This window comes from Ammospiza nelsoni, chromosome 13 (genome assembly GCF_027579445.1).
Source record: "Ammospiza nelsoni isolate bAmmNel1 chromosome 13, bAmmNel1.pri, whole genome shotgun sequence".
Lineage (NCBI taxonomy): Eukaryota > Metazoa > Chordata > Aves > Passeriformes > Passerellidae > Ammospiza > Ammospiza nelsoni.
In genome coordinates this window covers 13202890-13219960 of record NC_080645.1, presented here as the reverse complement: position 1 = coordinate 13219960, position 17071 = coordinate 13202890, and the positions used below count along the sequence as shown (strand labels likewise).

The following is a 17071-nucleotide window of genomic DNA, read 5'->3' as shown; positions in this document are numbered from 1 at the left end:
GGCCACAAGATTGTAGCTACACTTAGAGCACTTATTATGACATAAAAATTTACTTAAGAGCATACCTTATTGTTATCTACAATTTCTAGCAGTTTGTGTATCTTACTGCTACACAGGATTTTTAGCAATTATCCCACCTTTCAGTTAAGCAGTTTCTAGTGATCAGTGTAGCTTTCTTTACTATCTAAAGTCTTTGGTTATGTAGGCTTTTAGTCACCTGAGCTCTCTGCAATTCAGGTCAAAGTCTTGATAATCAGTGTATGACACAACAATCATAATCTAGATTGACTTTACTTAAAGAACCTGCCAGTCCCTGAAGCACTGGGTGACAAGAGGTACTGGACATCTCTGCTTGATTGTCTTTTTCCAATAAAAATCTGCAACTTAATTCAATCTAGATATGCCACTGGCAATAAACTAAAACAGTCTATGAAGATATTTCTGGGGAAAAAAAAATGTGTGTAAAGGTGATTTCATTGGAAGAAGAGATCCTGCCCAGCACTTCCTCCCACTAGTTAATTTTCACATGTGGTTTTCAGAAATTCCCTTCAATACAAACAGCTTCCTTCATTTTTTCCTCTACCTGATATTCATTAAATGTGGTTAAAAATGAAAGGAACTGGAATCATGTATCTGATTAAATCCCAATTAAAATCTGTATTACACAAATAGTATTTTGAAGATATAATACTTGACTTCAGTGGGGTTATTCTGGATTTGCTTTTGATCTCATTATATTCTTACAAGAGCAAAACCAGCTAAGCTGCTTTGGGGGTGCTGATGTTACAATCCTTTTTCCATGGTGAAAAATACTTTTAAACTTAATACTGTGCACTACATTTGCCAGGTTTGTAAAATTAGGGAAATAATCTGCATCACATTCTTAAATTTAAGAAATTTATAAATAACTCCTTTGTTTCAGTGAACTTTTTTTAGTGGTAAATACCCATCCAGTTCCACTTCTTGAATATTTCTGTTGGCTCTGCTGTTCTAGTTCCTCCTTTAACATTTTAGAAATTAACTTCAGAAAATGTTTTGAAATCAGGATAACAAAATAGTTTCATACTCTTTGGCCAGGCTCTGAAGAACTTATGATTCATTTAGGATTTGAGTACTACATTGACTACCAAGTTTCCTAGGAAAAATCATAAACATCATAGCCCATTGCTGGCACAGCAGGACAATAATGTAGTCATATCTTTTCTCTCTGGCATGGAGCACTTCCTCCTATAAGTCTACATCCAGACAGAATACTCTGAGGGTTATTGTTTGGTAAAGAACTGCAATTTCCCAGAGAATTAGAAATACAACTCCTACCCACTTTGTTGTACCAGTACAAACAGTTGATTTCCTTTATGCCAGGGTATTTATAAATATGATTGACTGTTTTCTGCTGAATTAAAAAAGATGACATGAAGGTAGTAAGCACAATTTTTGTGCTTTAAAATTCTTGCCAAACATATAATGCCCATTTGTAGTTGACCTGCTACTCCTCTGGTTTTTGTTTTTATAAAATAAAGTGCCAAGTTGTTCATAGGAGCAAGAATAGAATAGCATAAAAAGGGTTTCTTTCTCCTCACAGCTGTTGATTAGATCAGTAACATCAAAACAGTAGCACATTTCTTTAAATAGGGACACTTTAGAAAGACCACCAACATGCTGTAAAATTTGCTGAAGCACAATGGATGTATAACTAACAGCAAAGTCAGGTCCTGCATTGTATTTTTGCTTTTGCTTTGTATGCAAAAATACCTATCCTCCTAAACAACAGGAACTGCCATATGTGGCCATCTGCCATATGTGGTCAGATGTCAGTAAGAGTAAACATGAGGATGTGAGCTCATAGTCTGCATTAGCCTTCAGAACATCAGTTGGAGGAGAACTTTCAACTAGTTCACCAACACCTACAGAATAAAAGCAGAGCACAGAGCAACCAAGAACAGAAGAATTTCCAGAATGAGTCAAGCTGAGGAAAGCAGTGGGAACTCAGCATGGAATATTGTGAGGTCAGTAGTCTGCATAATACTGGCTTTGTCATTTATAATTGGCACTCCTGGGAACTGCATTGTCATCTGGACTGTTTGTACAAAAATTAAGAAAATATCTCTTTCAGTCCTGCTGATCTTGAACCTGGCCATTGCTGATGTCCTTGTACTGATCACTTTACCAATCTGGATTTACTCTTTTGTTGACTCATGGGTTTTTGGAATCATCTTCTGCAAAGTGCTGGTTTTCATTATTTACTGCAGCATGTATGCCAGTATATTTCTGATTACAGCACTCAGCTTGGAGCGGCTACTGGCTGTGTTTTACCCTTTCACAATTCAAACCTACAGAAGAAAAGAAAAAATTTCTTTAATTGTGTTCCTCATTTGGTTTCTGTCTGTTGCCTTTGGCATTTCTGTCATTCCATTTCAAGAGACAGAAGAAATGGACGGTCGGCTTCTGTGCACGTGTCGCAACTACTCTTCTAATAGACAGAAAGTGTCCTATCTTCTGCTGGAGACCCTTGCAGGTTTTGTAATCCCTTTCTTAATTATTTGCACTTGTTATGTGTGTGTTGCAAGAAGAATAAGCAGAATGACTTACCAATCCAAGCAGCGATCGGAACGTCTCATTGCCAGCGTCGTGGTGGCTTTCATTCTGTGCTGGTTCCCTCACCACATCTTTAACATCCTGGATGTCATTTCTGTTGAAATAGAGCTCTCGAATGAGGAGATGTCTTTGGCACTGGAAGAAATTGTAGACAAAGGAGCATACATCTCTGGAGCACTTGTATTCATCAGTAGCTGTATTAACCCTCTGCTTTATGCTTTTGCTGCACGAAAGTTTCAGAACCACCTGAGGTTTGCCAAGATGTCAAAGCTGTTTGAACAGATCAGTCAGACTGTAACAGAGGAAGACAAGAAAAGAAATCTGGTTGTAGCCAAACATGAAGATCCTTTGGTAGGCACAGAAAATCTCTAACAAGGAACTCAGTGAATAATCTGTGTCATTTCTTCAGCCGTCCTTTCTCCTCATTCTCTCAGTTTCATTTACTGAGCAGTCCAGGGAAAGCTGTAAAGAAAGAAAAGCCTTTTGGGTTTTTTTCTTGTGTGTTTTATAAGAATTGGCATGAACAACATTGTTCAGTTCATAAATTATTATTCACATCATGAAATGGGCACTATTTCACTGTTGCTGAGAACATCAACAAGGTGGCTAAAAGCTAAAATTGTGAGGAATACAACATTGTTGCTTTCCATTAAAATTATTTCTGATTTCTAGAAAGTCTGTGTGCAGAAAACAGAAAAGAACTGCATGTGAAAAAGAGAGACTTTGAAAGCTTGAAACTAATGAAACTAAGGTTTTTCTGCAGAAAAAAAAATTTTTACATGTTCAAAAATCCTTATACAATCTAAAGTTTTAAGAAGTTAAATTCTTTATATGGCTCATAATGGTTTTAAATTATTGTACTAATGACACAAAAGTCTTCTGGGTTGATGGAAAATTCAAAGCTGTTTTTTATTCATTACTATATTTAGGTTTGAAAGTAGTAAGGGTTGTTTATACAGTCAAGATCATTTACTGCATTATCTTGGGGTAATGGGTTTGAACAAGTCAAACATGGAGTATGAGAACTGTGTTGTATGGCAAACACCACTGCAGACTGCATGCTGGATCTGATGGCAAACACATTGCATACTTCAGTAGCAATTTGATGTGTTAAATATATATACTTTGAGTATCCTCAAAAATTTTGATTCAAAGAAGTTAAGTTTCCAAGAGGTCTATTAAATTGTGGAAGAATTGGATCAGGCTCAGGTGAGGAGGAAGGAGACATCCTTCCTATTAAATTTATGTGTAAGAAAATTATGGTAGTAGTACAAAGTGTCTCATATCAGAAAAACTTCACCTTGCAAATAAAAGAGTTATATTTTTCTATTCTTATAGAATAGTGGACCTTGCCATAGGAAACCAATAAAATTAGTATTTGCAAGGGCTTTAGTTTTGTGAATGTGTGTAAACTCACTGTGAAAAATTACATGGCATCAAGTGTTTGCTTTTGAAGTTTTATTTATTTCAATTGTGCTTAACATTTTTTACCCTTGCTTTGTAAATTTTTAAGTCAAACATTTGTAATAAGATCAAGATAACTACTGATTACGAAGCATGTTGTAATTTCATTTTCCTTGTTCTGGACAGTTGCTAAATAGCTATATTACTCATCTTTAAAAAGAAATTACAAATACTAACCAGCCATTAATTTTTGAAATTTTGAATAATTTTGAATTTTGAAGTGCAAGATATTTGAGTTGTATTAATTTAGCTTGTAAACTGAAATAAACACAGGGAGGTTAAATCCTTAGCTCCTAATGGAAGAATATTTCTCTAAACTTTGCATATGTATTTGTTATTCCTGCTTCTTATCACAAAGTACTTTTTCTCCTGAATAGAAGTCCACAGCACAGAGGGTTTTCCTTCAACAGGACTCCTTCACTGGAATTAAAGAAAACTTTAGCAAGATCTTGTTTGCGACAAAAAGTAAGCAACAGATGAAACACTTTAGACTTGACCCCAGCCTTTACCTACCACTATTTTTCACCCCTCTAATAGCTTTTAATTGCTATAGGGCATTCAATATAGCAATGTGACATTATCTCACAAAAAAACAGCAGTTTCAGTTATCTACTCATAAAAAAGTGAAGCTGTATTTCCCAATATGTTCTTGAGATAGGAATCACTCACTATTCAACAACACAGAGTAGACCAGGAGATTTGCTATCTGATAAGCACATGAGCACTGCAACTGTACTTCTAGGCCACAAAGAGTCAAGTATTTCCCAACTCAGAGTGTTAGAAAACACGCAGGCAAACTTTAGTACAAGCTGCCTGACCAATATTTTCTTTTCTATCAGTCCATGCCTGAATTTTCTGCCTCAATATTAATTTTTCACATTTTCTCCATTGCTTTTTACTCACAGTACTGAAGTCCCTGTCCATCAGGAGGTCCATCAAGGAGCTAGAACTGTCCCTCTTAATTTCTCATTAATGACCTTGGTTCTATGTCCAGTAGATAGTCAGACAGTCATCTCTAAGAACTGTGTTTCTTTTGAAGGCTGTTTGAGAAGTACTAGAACATACTAAACCAGCAACATTAACTAATTTCATTTTTATGTAGAGTAAATAGAGGTAATTCTTGCCGTTGGTATGCACAGTTAAAATCCTCACTGATTTAATATTTTTGTCAGCACACAGTCATGTAACTGGGACAATAAGAGTCCACCTAAAAGTCCAAGCAGATGACTTGGTTGTCTGCTGCTTCCTTGAGCAGGTACACATCAGGCCTAGGAATGCAGCCAGATTTTGCACTTCATCAGGGCTAACATGCTCTCACCTCTATCTGTTGCTCAAGCTAGATCAAAATAGTGACCTCCTATTAACTTGAGACACACTCAGATTCTCCCAGGAAAATAGAGGCTTCATGTCACTTGAGTTCTTATTTTTTTTTCTTTCTTTCTTTCTTCCTAACCCTTCTACCCTTGTTTATGAGGTCTGCTGTGTGTTTTCAGTGTCCAGTTATTTCTCGTGACACAGCAAGGCAGAAAGCTGAGCCAAGAGAGAGCCACTTCAGTCACCTGAGTGAAATCACCTCAGACTACACTGAAGTGCAGGGAACATCATGTGGAGTCAGTGCAACTCTGCTTAGAACACTGAGTACTAGGAGGTGATCAAATACTTTGAATTTCTCACATTTGTAAAAATTAATCATCTTCTAACAATTATCTCTTAACATTTCAATATTTCCTAGCCTGAAACTTGCTGTCAACATTCCATGGGTTTACATCAGGATTTTTTCACATTTACTATAGTAGGATTATGCTGCCTAAAGTGAATTCATGTAATATTAAATGGATTGAAGGAAAGCCTGAGAAATTTTTAGCTCATGCAGCCAATATACAAGAAGGATAGAAAAGGACATAAAGCATCAGCCTTACACTATTTGTTGCCTGTTGACATCAAAAGCATCAAGGCAAAAGAGTTATACCTGGATTAAAACAATGAAGCTTTGTGAATATTTACAGGCAACTCACAATTTAAGGAGTAGCACAAGGGAAATCAGAGATCCTTATTTACAAGAAGAAACAGGGCAACTGCATTATATTAGGAAAAAAAATGTTTAAACCTCCAGAACGTTTTCTAGGAAGAAGTAGAGCAAAAGACACATTTTAAAGACAGTTAAGGCTGCAGTTATGGAACTTTTAGGGTTACAATTAGCAGGACTAAATGAAAGATTTGCCTGCAGTGCCTGGGTGAAAGGAATAAAAGAAGCTAACAGATGACACAGAAACAACATAGGAATTTAATTTCTTCACATTCAAGCAAGAGTCTGATAAAGAATAAATATTTCAGAAGACGTGGAAGTAGCAAATATTAACAGCGTGAAGTTTTCCTCTACAGGTTAGTGTACAGCTCTTGTATTAGTCTCTTTTCTGCATATATTGGGAAAAGGGAAGGCAAAGGAAAAGCTATTGCTTTTTTGAGTAGAAAAGCATGAGAAATAAGTTAGTCAAGATTATTAAGAATTATATAGACTTAAACTGGAACTGAGAAGTTCAGCCATGAGAACTGAGTATAGAAAGAGAGCAGACAGGGAAGTGAAAACTATTCAGTTGCAAGACATTTTCACATTTTTGTGAATGCTTTCTTGTCAGAGCAGTTAATCACTGAAACAATTCCTTATTAGAAAACTTCTCAGTGTGATCCACACTGGTGCTCAGTAGATTTAAGAAAAAAATTCAATAAACCAGAGTTTAGAGAGACATAAGCCTGTCCTCTGAGAGGGTGAGTAGCCTATGCTGCTCCTGTTAGCATTAAGAGCTGGCTGTGACCAGGGCTATGATGAGGGACACCAGGATTTCAGAAACTTTACAACACTGTTTACAGTCCTCAGAAAGTTCGTGCTCTGAGGACTGTAAAAGTTCGTGCTCTTATCTCCATAAGAGATAAGAGAGTTGTGTATTATTGAATTTCTTTGTGTCTTCTTTCCCGTTAAATCAAATATGCTAAAAATGACATGGATGGTTCTTAGAAAGATTCAACATTTTAAAATAGATTGAAGTTGAAGAAATATTCAGATTAGAAGAAAATTATTTTATGGAATGTGTCAAGTCAGTGATTTAAATGATGGCATTATTGAAAAAGATGCCATGAAGTCTTCAAATACAGGTTAAAGAGTCACAGCTCTTGAATTAGGAATCAATTATACATCTGCTAAACAGAAAAATCCACTTATTATTTATCTACTAGAAGTCAGCTATCAGAACTAAGTCTTGATTGCAAAATTAATGGTCAGTCTTCAGTTTTGGCTGCACCTGTATAGGTACCAATAGTGTGTGCAGGTAAGTGCATCAGTATTTCCATGGGCTATTAACTAGGAAACAGTGTGAACTGCACTGAGACACCTACAAACAATGTATTGTGATTAAAGTGAAGGGTATGTTCAGATGGTTGTAAATTGGAGGATTAGAAGTTTAGCCTGCTCTTACTGGATCTTAAACTGAAAAATCAGACTTTTCATTTTTGCACAGCAGACCTGTTCATGGTATAGCACATTACACAAAAAATTAATGGCTAAATATTTCATTTTCATAGAATTGTGAATTTGAAGCAGTGTTTATGACCTGTCATTGGTGGTGTCACCATAAGAGCCACAATATGAAAATAGCTGTGTGAAGATCACTTCTAGTCGTTGCACCTCTGATGCTGTGGGAATGTATTACAGTGTAAACAATCTGAAAACAAGTTGCAGATTCAATACCTTAACTCTACTGCATAATTTCACAAGTCACTATAATATTAATATTTACTGGTGAACTTGGTGATTAGTATCAGAAACTTAGAAGTCATGGACACTTTTTAAACATTGCAACTATGAGTGCCTGTTAGATTTAAAAATACAGCCACAGAGCTTCAGCTTGCTGTAGAAGGGAATATTAGGTAGTTAAATCTGAGGGAAGCATTTAGCATCACAGGTTTTTACATGCCTTGTTCTCTCCTGCCACCATGTGGCTTTTCCATTTTAAAAAGTTAAGCTTAAGTTTAATACTCTGGAAGTCACTGAAACAAGCAGTGAAATACTTTGTTCATTGTATCAGTTGTGAACCTATTTAAGGTTCAAGTCATTGAGACAGAAATGTTCACAAAAATCCACAATAATATATTAAGCATTCATTTCAGAGTGATCTAGTTCATCTCTTTTTTGCTCTTCAGGAGCCTAAGCCCACATTGTTTCAAATATTGCACAAATTAGGCAATCTGAGAGTGCCTGACAGAATGCCTAACAGTTGCCTCATGCCAGTCTGTGAAAAGTCTGTGCTGGAAACAACTTCTCCCTGCCAAGCCATCAATAAGCATGTAGAGCTGGACCTTGACTTGAATTTGAGTAGCTCCCATCTCCTGCCAGGTGATATTATTGATTTCTAGGATTTTGGTAGTTTTGAGATGCTCTCAAAAAGTTTCAGAAAGACTTGACTTCCTTATGGCTAAATTAGAAATGGTTCTTGCAGATGATAAATATCTTGAAGATATCCATTATAAGAATGTTGCAAAAGCTTTGCCTTTAAGAAAATAAGAGAAGTGTTGGGGGTAAAGCAGAAAACAGAATCAATAGATTTGGTTTCAAATACCTTTTTTCTCTATTGCTATGTTCAGCTTCTGTATGTAGTGGTTTTGGTGTCTTTCAACAAGGTTTGGTTTAATCCTCTTACATTTGTAATGTTGAATAGCATTACACTAATTGATTAATCCTACTTTTAAAATTATCAGAAGAAACTTATTTTGCTGAAGAACTTCTCCTAGCACTTCTAGAAAGAAGACATCCTGAATGAAAGGTTTCTACCCAATAACCATTTCCCTAAATATCCATTCTACCCCAAGATTTGCATTGTATGCTACATTATAACCCAACTATTTTACATTACACACCTTATTTTGTTCTTTGACAGCTAAAGTAAAATGAAAATCAGAACCAGCCAGTGATGAGCAAGCAGGACCACAGTGGTCAGTAAGGGTCATGTCAGGAAGTCAGACCATAGGTCAGGACCTGTATCAATAAGGTACATGGCCAAGCACAGGCATGGCCAGGGCAGAACTCAAACAGGCACTCCAGCAACGCAGGTCAAGTAGGGGTGAAGTTCCAGGCCTGAATTTATATGGATTTCCAGGCCTAGAGGCAGGGTCTGTGGAGTGGAGGGTCATTAAGGGTAATTAGTGCACCCAGGGACCTGATACATTTCCAGCAGCAATGGAAACACAAAGAACAAGAACAGGAAAATGCAAATTATTCAAGGAATAATGGCCATAAGCCACAATTGCCGTTTTATGTAATGGCTTAAGTTAGGCAACTTTGTAAAAAGTAGGGAAGCTTCCTAGAAAAAATGATGTTGTTTTTACACTTTAACATTTCAAGGTTGCTATTTTTTCACTTATACTCACATTTCTTTCATATTACAAATGAAGAATTATAATATAAAAACTTCAGAATATTTTTCCTACCTCTCACCCTTTTTCTTCCTTTGATTCTTCAATTCTCATCACAGTTTTTCTATGTTTGATACACAGAAAGATACTTTGCTCTCTCCAAGATACAGAAAATTACATCTTTTAACCACTGGAAATACACAGAAATTCTCTGAGCACAAGAGCAAGCAAAACATACGCTGTTCTGATCACAAAGATGTTATCACACTCTGCACTGAGAATTTCACCTGCTGTGGGTCACTGAACTTTGGCTGGCGTTAACCAGACAATTAAATAGCCCAGTGTAACTGTTGGGTTGGCCATGTGATAGGATCTTTCATTTCATTTCATAATACCATTGGTTGAATAAAGTTAAATATTTAGCATCCTGAGCACAAGAGCACGAAAAGAAAAATTCTTGGCTTGTGTTTGAAAACATAGCTATGCATTTCCTAAGCACCAAATTCATATTGCTTTGGTTATAGACTTGTTTCCTTGTTGCTCTATAATTTAACTCTAGTAAATAATTTTGGGCACACTGATAATTTCACAGAGAGGTAGTGGTGTAATTTAATCTTTTAAATTTAATCTTTTAAATTAGTGGTGTTTATCCACAAGTGCTAAAGAGTACCAAAAGCAATGAAGCTGTTTAAGAACCCAGGGAATATTTTGCTGTGTTTTTTCCCTGTGGGTGAGGGAGCTGTGGGAGGTGAGCCGGTCTCTGCTCTAGGCTGACCTATGGCAGTGTGGTCTGTCCTACACTTTCCTCACACTCACATTCCTCCTTACAGCAGGGGACATAACACCCTTTTTGTGCTTCAGCTGCTCCTAGAGTTGCTGGGTTCCCCAATGCGTGTGGCAGCCTGGAACCACCATTTCTGAAGGAGCTGGGGCCCTGCTTTAGGAGCTGCTGGCCCTGGTTGCTGCAGCCAGGCCAGCCCGGGGCAGTCCCTTGGCAGGGGAACTCACTGAGCTCTCCTCAGCTGCCAGAGTAGCACAGGGAGTGAACAGACACCCCTCCAAATCCCACTTGCCACAGCTGTCTGCGTGCCAGCGAAATCCCTTCTCATTTCTCACATGTATAGGCAAAATGCCACACAGTGTGGCATTGCTAAGCCTGGGAAGTGAAGTTTCCTGCTCTCAGGGTAAGTGAAAACATACATTTCACCTTGGCTGCTTGAGGCAAAACCACTTCCTTTTCTTTCTACTGGTTCCCCTTTCCACAAAAAGTAGCTCACCACCATTTCTGTTTAAGGAGAAGGATGATGTATGTCTGGTCACTGGTAAAGGCTGGAACTGTGATGTAGAAATGTGCCTTAGATCAGTACTTTGCTGTAAAGTGAACAGACAAGCAAAAAAGAACCACAGGAAATCCCATTTCATTTCTCTGATCAGAAGATAAAGACAAGCCTCTTGAGCTAGCAACTTCCTATATTTTGTTCAGTATTATAGTGCATTCAATTCTTCAAAGAGCAATATTAAATAAACAGTAATAACTAAAGTATCCAATTCCAAAAAAAAAAAAAAAAGAAGAATTTTTCTCCTTTTCTATAACATCCTGAACTAATTTGAAACAGTTAATTATCTTTGAAATCTGTTGTTTAAACTCTAACTCTGGGTGTGTAATTAATGATAACATGATAGCAAATAAGTAATACAGCATTAATTTCTTTTTATTTTATTATATAAGGAAGAAGGATTTTAATCAGTACAAAAGGAAGTTCAGGAAATGAAAAATTGCTTTTTTGCAGTGATTAACAAAATTGGTAGGACTCCATTCAGTCCACAAGAAATTAGGGGGATCCTTAGTAAGAAAGGCAGTAAAAGACAAGAAATATTTGTCTACTGAATTTAAAACTGGCCTATGGAAACCAGAGCTGCAGGTGTTTGTGGAAATAAGTGGTGTTGCAGGAATTCTAAAACTCTGTAACTTTATGAGCAGTTATCCAAGCCAAGGCAATGATACCAAGTAACCCAATCTGCTGCCTCAGGACAAGAGCAGGGGTCAGGAGGGCACTCCCTTTAATGCCCCAACATTACCTGCATCTCAAAAGAGGAGTTCTGTTTGTGTTTTTTTTCTGAGTAGAATTCACATTCGTAGCAACTTCAGATAGTTGTTGATACTGGGCAAGGAGTGCAGTTTTGTATTTAATATAAAACATTCCTGTAGAAATTTCATTATGCCTGGAAAGGAAAGCCAGAGGGAAGAATGGGTTAGAGGGGGTGCCTTGATGACCTGACTGCCATCAAAGCCCCCCTTGCACAGCTCAGAGAGGCTGTGTGTGACTCCTGCTGTTATTGTTCCTGCTTTACAGTCAGGAAAACAGAAGGTGAAGGGAGGTACCCAATGCTACACAGTAAATGCCATTGTAAGAGTGAGATAAGTGTAATAATGTATTACCATAATTAAATATAAGTCTAACAAAATTATTATCACATGGCACAGGTGGGCTAAACACTTAAAAACTTTTATTATCAGAATACTTAGATTTTTTAAATCAAATTTATATAAATTCTAAAGGAATTTACACTACTTAAGTAGGTACTTCAATAGAGCTCTTAATGAAGGTAGACTTCTAAACTAGTATGGAATTTATCTTAGCAGGGTTTTCCAAGTAGCTTCTTGAATTAAGAATAAGGCAGAAATAGTAACAGAGAAATTTACATTAAAATAATACATTAAAGTTTAAAAATTAACATTTCCTCAGGGTACAGTTGGAATGACTGAAGTATATATTAAAGGTATAAATAATTGCCTTTATAGACAAAGTTCTCTGCAACTTAATTAAAGTAAAAGTTTTATATTTTGGTTGCAAAGGCCTCTAAAGATGTTTTAAACAAAAGCAAGGAATGTGTAGCCACAAAGCAATCTGAAACAGCAATTTTAATCTGGAAAAATCATTTTGCAGAAACTAAAAAATAAGTTTCCAGAGTGAACCCCTGCATTTTAGGCATTTGATTTCAACATGTCTCAGAGGTCAGACTGAAATCTCAGGTTATATCTTACACTTATATGGAAGATCCTACACAAATAGTTGGCTTGTGTTCATCACTTCTTTTAGAAATGAGCTCAGAAGCTACTGTAAGATATCTTAGAAGCATGAAAATTTCTTTTTAGAATTATTAATATATTTAAGACGTCTGATGTATTTTCTGGTATGCTGTGTCATGATTAGTGATTTTAACCTCAGACCTCTAAAATTATGTTTTGAAATGATTATGTATTTTCCATGTAGATGTAATGAGCACAGTAGCACAAGAGAGAATTTTTGCAGATTAGTTTTGTTTTGGGCAAATTATACTTCAGAGAAGCCAAAGTGAAGGCTACATCTATAATTAAGTCAAAACTGATTTCCTTCTCAGTCTAAAACATATTTATCCCAGGTACTGTCTTAGTTTCAGGTATTTATCATGCACAGCTTCCTTCAGGAATTTAAACATGTCTCCAACTGAGGCTGCCCATTATGCACCAGTGTATTTAGAAAGCTCAATCCCCTGGCAGTGCTGATGTGTTATTGTGCCCTCAGCTCTCCATTTCTCACCCTCTCACTCAGCTCAGCCAGCTGGGCTGGGCAGGTGCTGCAGATGCCACCCAACTTTTCTCTGAGCTTTAGTTTGTGTGACACACGTACCTCAGTGCCTCTGGCATTTGTTTCTTTTAGAATCTACAATATTTACATATCCACCAGAACACAGAGAAAAAGGATATCTGTTCAGAAAAGGTTTGATGAGCTAACAAATCATCATTTTACCTTTTGCTCAAGCAACATGAGGAGCCAGTGAGCACACAGGAACAGTTTGTGTTTGTGTGCACACATCTGTGTACAGGGATAGACTCTGGGAGGCATAGGGAGAGATTGGTGTACAGAGGGTGTCATATTTTCAAGTATAAATAGATTGATTTACTAAAGTCAATCAAGTAATTTTTTATAAAAGCAAGGAAAATCCCTACTGGTGCAAGGAGTTTGTTTCTGCAAAACTGTTGCATACATTATTTCCCCTCATTGACTTTAATATGACCACTCCCAAGCTTAATATTAGGTATGTGCTGAATGCTTAGATCTTCAAATGAACCAAAGTATAAAAATTTGCCCAAAAAGACAGTTGGTTTCAAGGATTTTTTTCCTTTTGGAAGGGTTTCCTAAAGTGTATTTACTCTTCATGATGAGATTCCTGATGCCTACAAGTTTCTTTATACCTGTAGGCTACTGCCATGTGCGTGTGTGGTTGAAATATGAGATCCATCTGCTATCTAAAAATATTGGAAAGTTGTAACTCCCAGAATAAAATAATGTTGTATATTAAGAACAAAGGGCCCAGCACGGTCATGTAGCCTGAATAAATATATTATTATGCTGGCTAACAAGGTATCATAAAGTGCAGATTTGTGCAGTAAGAGGTCACAACAAACTGGAGAAGGAACAGGTTGTAGAGCTTCTGCAGAGCATGTGATATGCTGTGTTCACACCCTGGCATGCCCTGTAGCAGCTTGTTTGTTCATCTGTTCCTACAGGCAGTAGAATCCTTGTTACACCTTTTGCTTAAACTTGGATGAATCGGGGCAAGCGGCCTGGCTATTAGAAATAGAAAAAAAAGTTGTAAATTGGCTAAATTTAATCTGAATACTATACAAAACCTTCCTGACTAAGGAAGGCATATTGAAATATATATTAAGGTATGTTAAAGAATCAGGGATTTTTAAATATATAACAAAAGGCTCTATAAACAAGAAAACAGAGAACACCACTGAGAAATGAAAATTTGAAAATGTGGACTGTTATCTATTTGCACAATATAAGGGTTTGAGTCTAAAAATAAAACCCAACAAGCATAATGAGATTTGCAATAAAAGGTTGGCAGTGGAAAATATTCTAATTCAGCTTTAGTAAACTGCTGGGGAGATGATTAACATGAATAAGAACTATAAGGGTGTGAAGATGCAAGAGCAGTAATGGCAGCTCCTCTGTGCACATAAGGGATGGCAGTGCTCAGCTCCCTCCACATAACTTCATGTATTTAACTAAGGTGCTTAAGTTACAGAACTGGCTGACTTCAGCTAAAAGCTGATTGTTGTCAGAAATCACTTCCCTCTTCCCTCTGCCCTTCTCCTGTACCCCACTCTGTTCTTGGCTCTGGGACCCCCTGCTGACCTCCAGCCACCTCTGCAGCTCATCTGGCTGCAGGCTGTTCAACCTGATAAAACAACAGGAGTTACCTTTGCCCACCTTCCAAAGTGTACATTTTTTGCCAAGTTAGTGAATTTTGTTGTCTGACCTTGGAAAGAATCTGATAAACTTCAGAGGCAGCACAAGAAAGATGTGGGAGAAAAGAAATAGGAGCTGGAAAGGTGGGGACAGGACTCAGTGCCCTCCCTCCAGAAACTGTTGATTTGGCTGAGACACTTCTCACTCTCTGGACTCCCTATTTAACCTAGAGAGGAGTAAGTACTTCCTGAAGCAATTTAGGGGAAGCTCTTATTTGACTATCAACTATACTTAAAAATAAGGAGAATACTTTCACAATTTGTTTGCTTAAACTAGAGGCGTAACTTATCATGGTATAAATATCCTGCCTTCATCTTCCTTACTGTAAATCCAACCTTCACAGGAAGCTGGAAAATATTCTATGTCTTTCAATGACTTTTTTTCATTGTTAATCTTTTCTGTGTGGCATCTCTCTCTCTCAATATTCCTTTTATTTACATTTCCAGGTGTGGGACCTTTAAATTTTTTTTTAACTTATTCACTGAATGTTCAATTTGATGTTTTTTTTCAGTGAATGACTTTGTTTACAATTCTTCTCATTCCGTCATTTGTATTAACAATATATCTTTTATTTTCATTGTTAGTATTCCTCTAGCTACAGAATCGTGTTTGCATTCTTCTGTAGTTGCTTTGGCTGTGTCTGCTTGAATTTTCTTCTGTGAATGCTGTTTGCTGTTGGACAACACAGTTCTCTTTACAATTCCTTGCCTTCTGTCTAACTTTTTATTTGTGGTATTTTTCCAATTACATATATTTTTCTATTTCAGGGGGGTTTTTTTCCCAGAAAACAAAACACAACAAAATCAACCACAGGTGGTTGCAAAGGAGCAAGACTTCACTAGCAAATAGGAAAAAAGCCTCAGGAAAAGTAAGAGACAACACTTTTTATCACATCAAACTTGTTCACTCATTTTTTTCACCCCTGTCACATAGGCTGAATCAGAGATTTGATTTTCCTGGTGTTATAGATCTAGCCAAATATTTGTTTCAGAAGATGCTTCTGCCACCCAAAGGACTTTACTCTCTCCAGTTCTGCACCATCTTAGATCTGTAGCTGCACAAACAGGAGACCCCCTGGAACAAGCAGTGTCCTCCTGCCCACAGGGCACACTGGTGTCTTGGAACAGATTTGTGGGAAAAGTGCTGGGAGCAGAGGCTGGAGGGAGCCTGGGGCTGTGACTGGGAGGTGAGAGAAAAGGGGAGTTGTGGCACTGCCCAGCAGAGCTATGGAGGGCTGGCTCTATGGGAATGTGACTTTGGAAGCAGTTGTGGAAATCTCATTTTAGTGCATGAAATTTGATAGGCCTGAAGATTACTTACAGATTTTTCTGTACCCAAATAGCCTATCAGATAAGCATTCTTTCTGATTTTACAGACAGAAAATGTAGTAGGTTAAGTAAACTCTGTACAATTTTCAAGAAACACAGGAGAAATTTGGAAAAATTTGGAGAATTTGGAAAAAGAGTCAACACTTTCTGACTTCTGTGGCAGCTCTTTCCACATTTGATTGTCTTTCTCGGATGTTTTTGGTGTACTGTTCTTTTTCTCTTGTATCTCTCTCCTAGCAGTTGTAACATTCATATTACCTTAACATTCATATTGAGTTTGAAATTTTTCTCCTATATTCACCCTTTTATTTTCCTTTTCCCTTGTTTCCTTAGCCACATCTTTCAGTCATCTTTCAGTCCCCTCTTTGACAGGTTTTACAGCACTTTTGTCATGTTGGTGCATAAGGAAAGAAACTCCCAATATCAAATATTGGAAGAAAAATGTGTTTGAGGTACTATGGCAGTGAGGCCTTAACACAAGTCCTGCTAACCCTGTGTCTTGCAAAATTATCCCATGAATTTTCCTTCTGTCATGACTTGAACTTGTAAATGAGAACAGCCTCACTGGCCTTTGACAACAGAGGCCACACCATGAGAGATCTGATTATTCTGTTCAGTACTTTGTATGTCTATTTTCTCAACTTGTCTTCATAGAGGCATGACATCATGCACAAATTGAATAGTCCTTCTAAACACATGATTAATTCATTTTGTGATTATCTGTGAATGGTCCTTTAACATTGTGAGAGCTACTACTCCAATAATGAAGTTTGTTATTTGTACACTATCTCTTAACCCTTGCTGAGTTGAGCAGGAATATCAAAGATTCACTGCTGCTGGGAACAGCCCTTTTCCTCTGTGTGTGTGTGTGTGTCTATGCACAGAAAATACATTACAAATCAGGGATAAACTGAGTTTCTGCATATAAACTTCAGGAATTCATTATTTTCTTTCTTGCATAATATAATATAGAATCAG

At 37.1% G+C, this 17071-nt stretch overlaps 1 protein-coding gene across 1 annotated transcript; it reads left to right on the top strand.

The window, feature by feature from the left end:
* Positions 1–1956: 1956 nt before the first annotated feature.
* LOC132079150 (leukotriene B4 receptor 1-like) lies at positions 1957–4376 on the top strand. The gene has a single exon (XM_059481621.1). The coding sequence runs from the start codon at positions 1957–1959 to the stop codon at positions 2965–2967; it is 1011 nt and encodes a 336-aa protein (XP_059337604.1). The 3' UTR covers positions 2968–4376.
* The last annotated feature ends 12695 nt before the right edge of the window (positions 4377–17071 follow it).

What these genes read in the sequence shown, in the direction of transcription:
- LOC132079150 (XM_059481621.1), top strand. Translation starts at nt 1,957, where the DNA reads ATGAGTCAAGCTGAGGAAAGCAGTGGGAACTCAGCATGGAATATTGTG.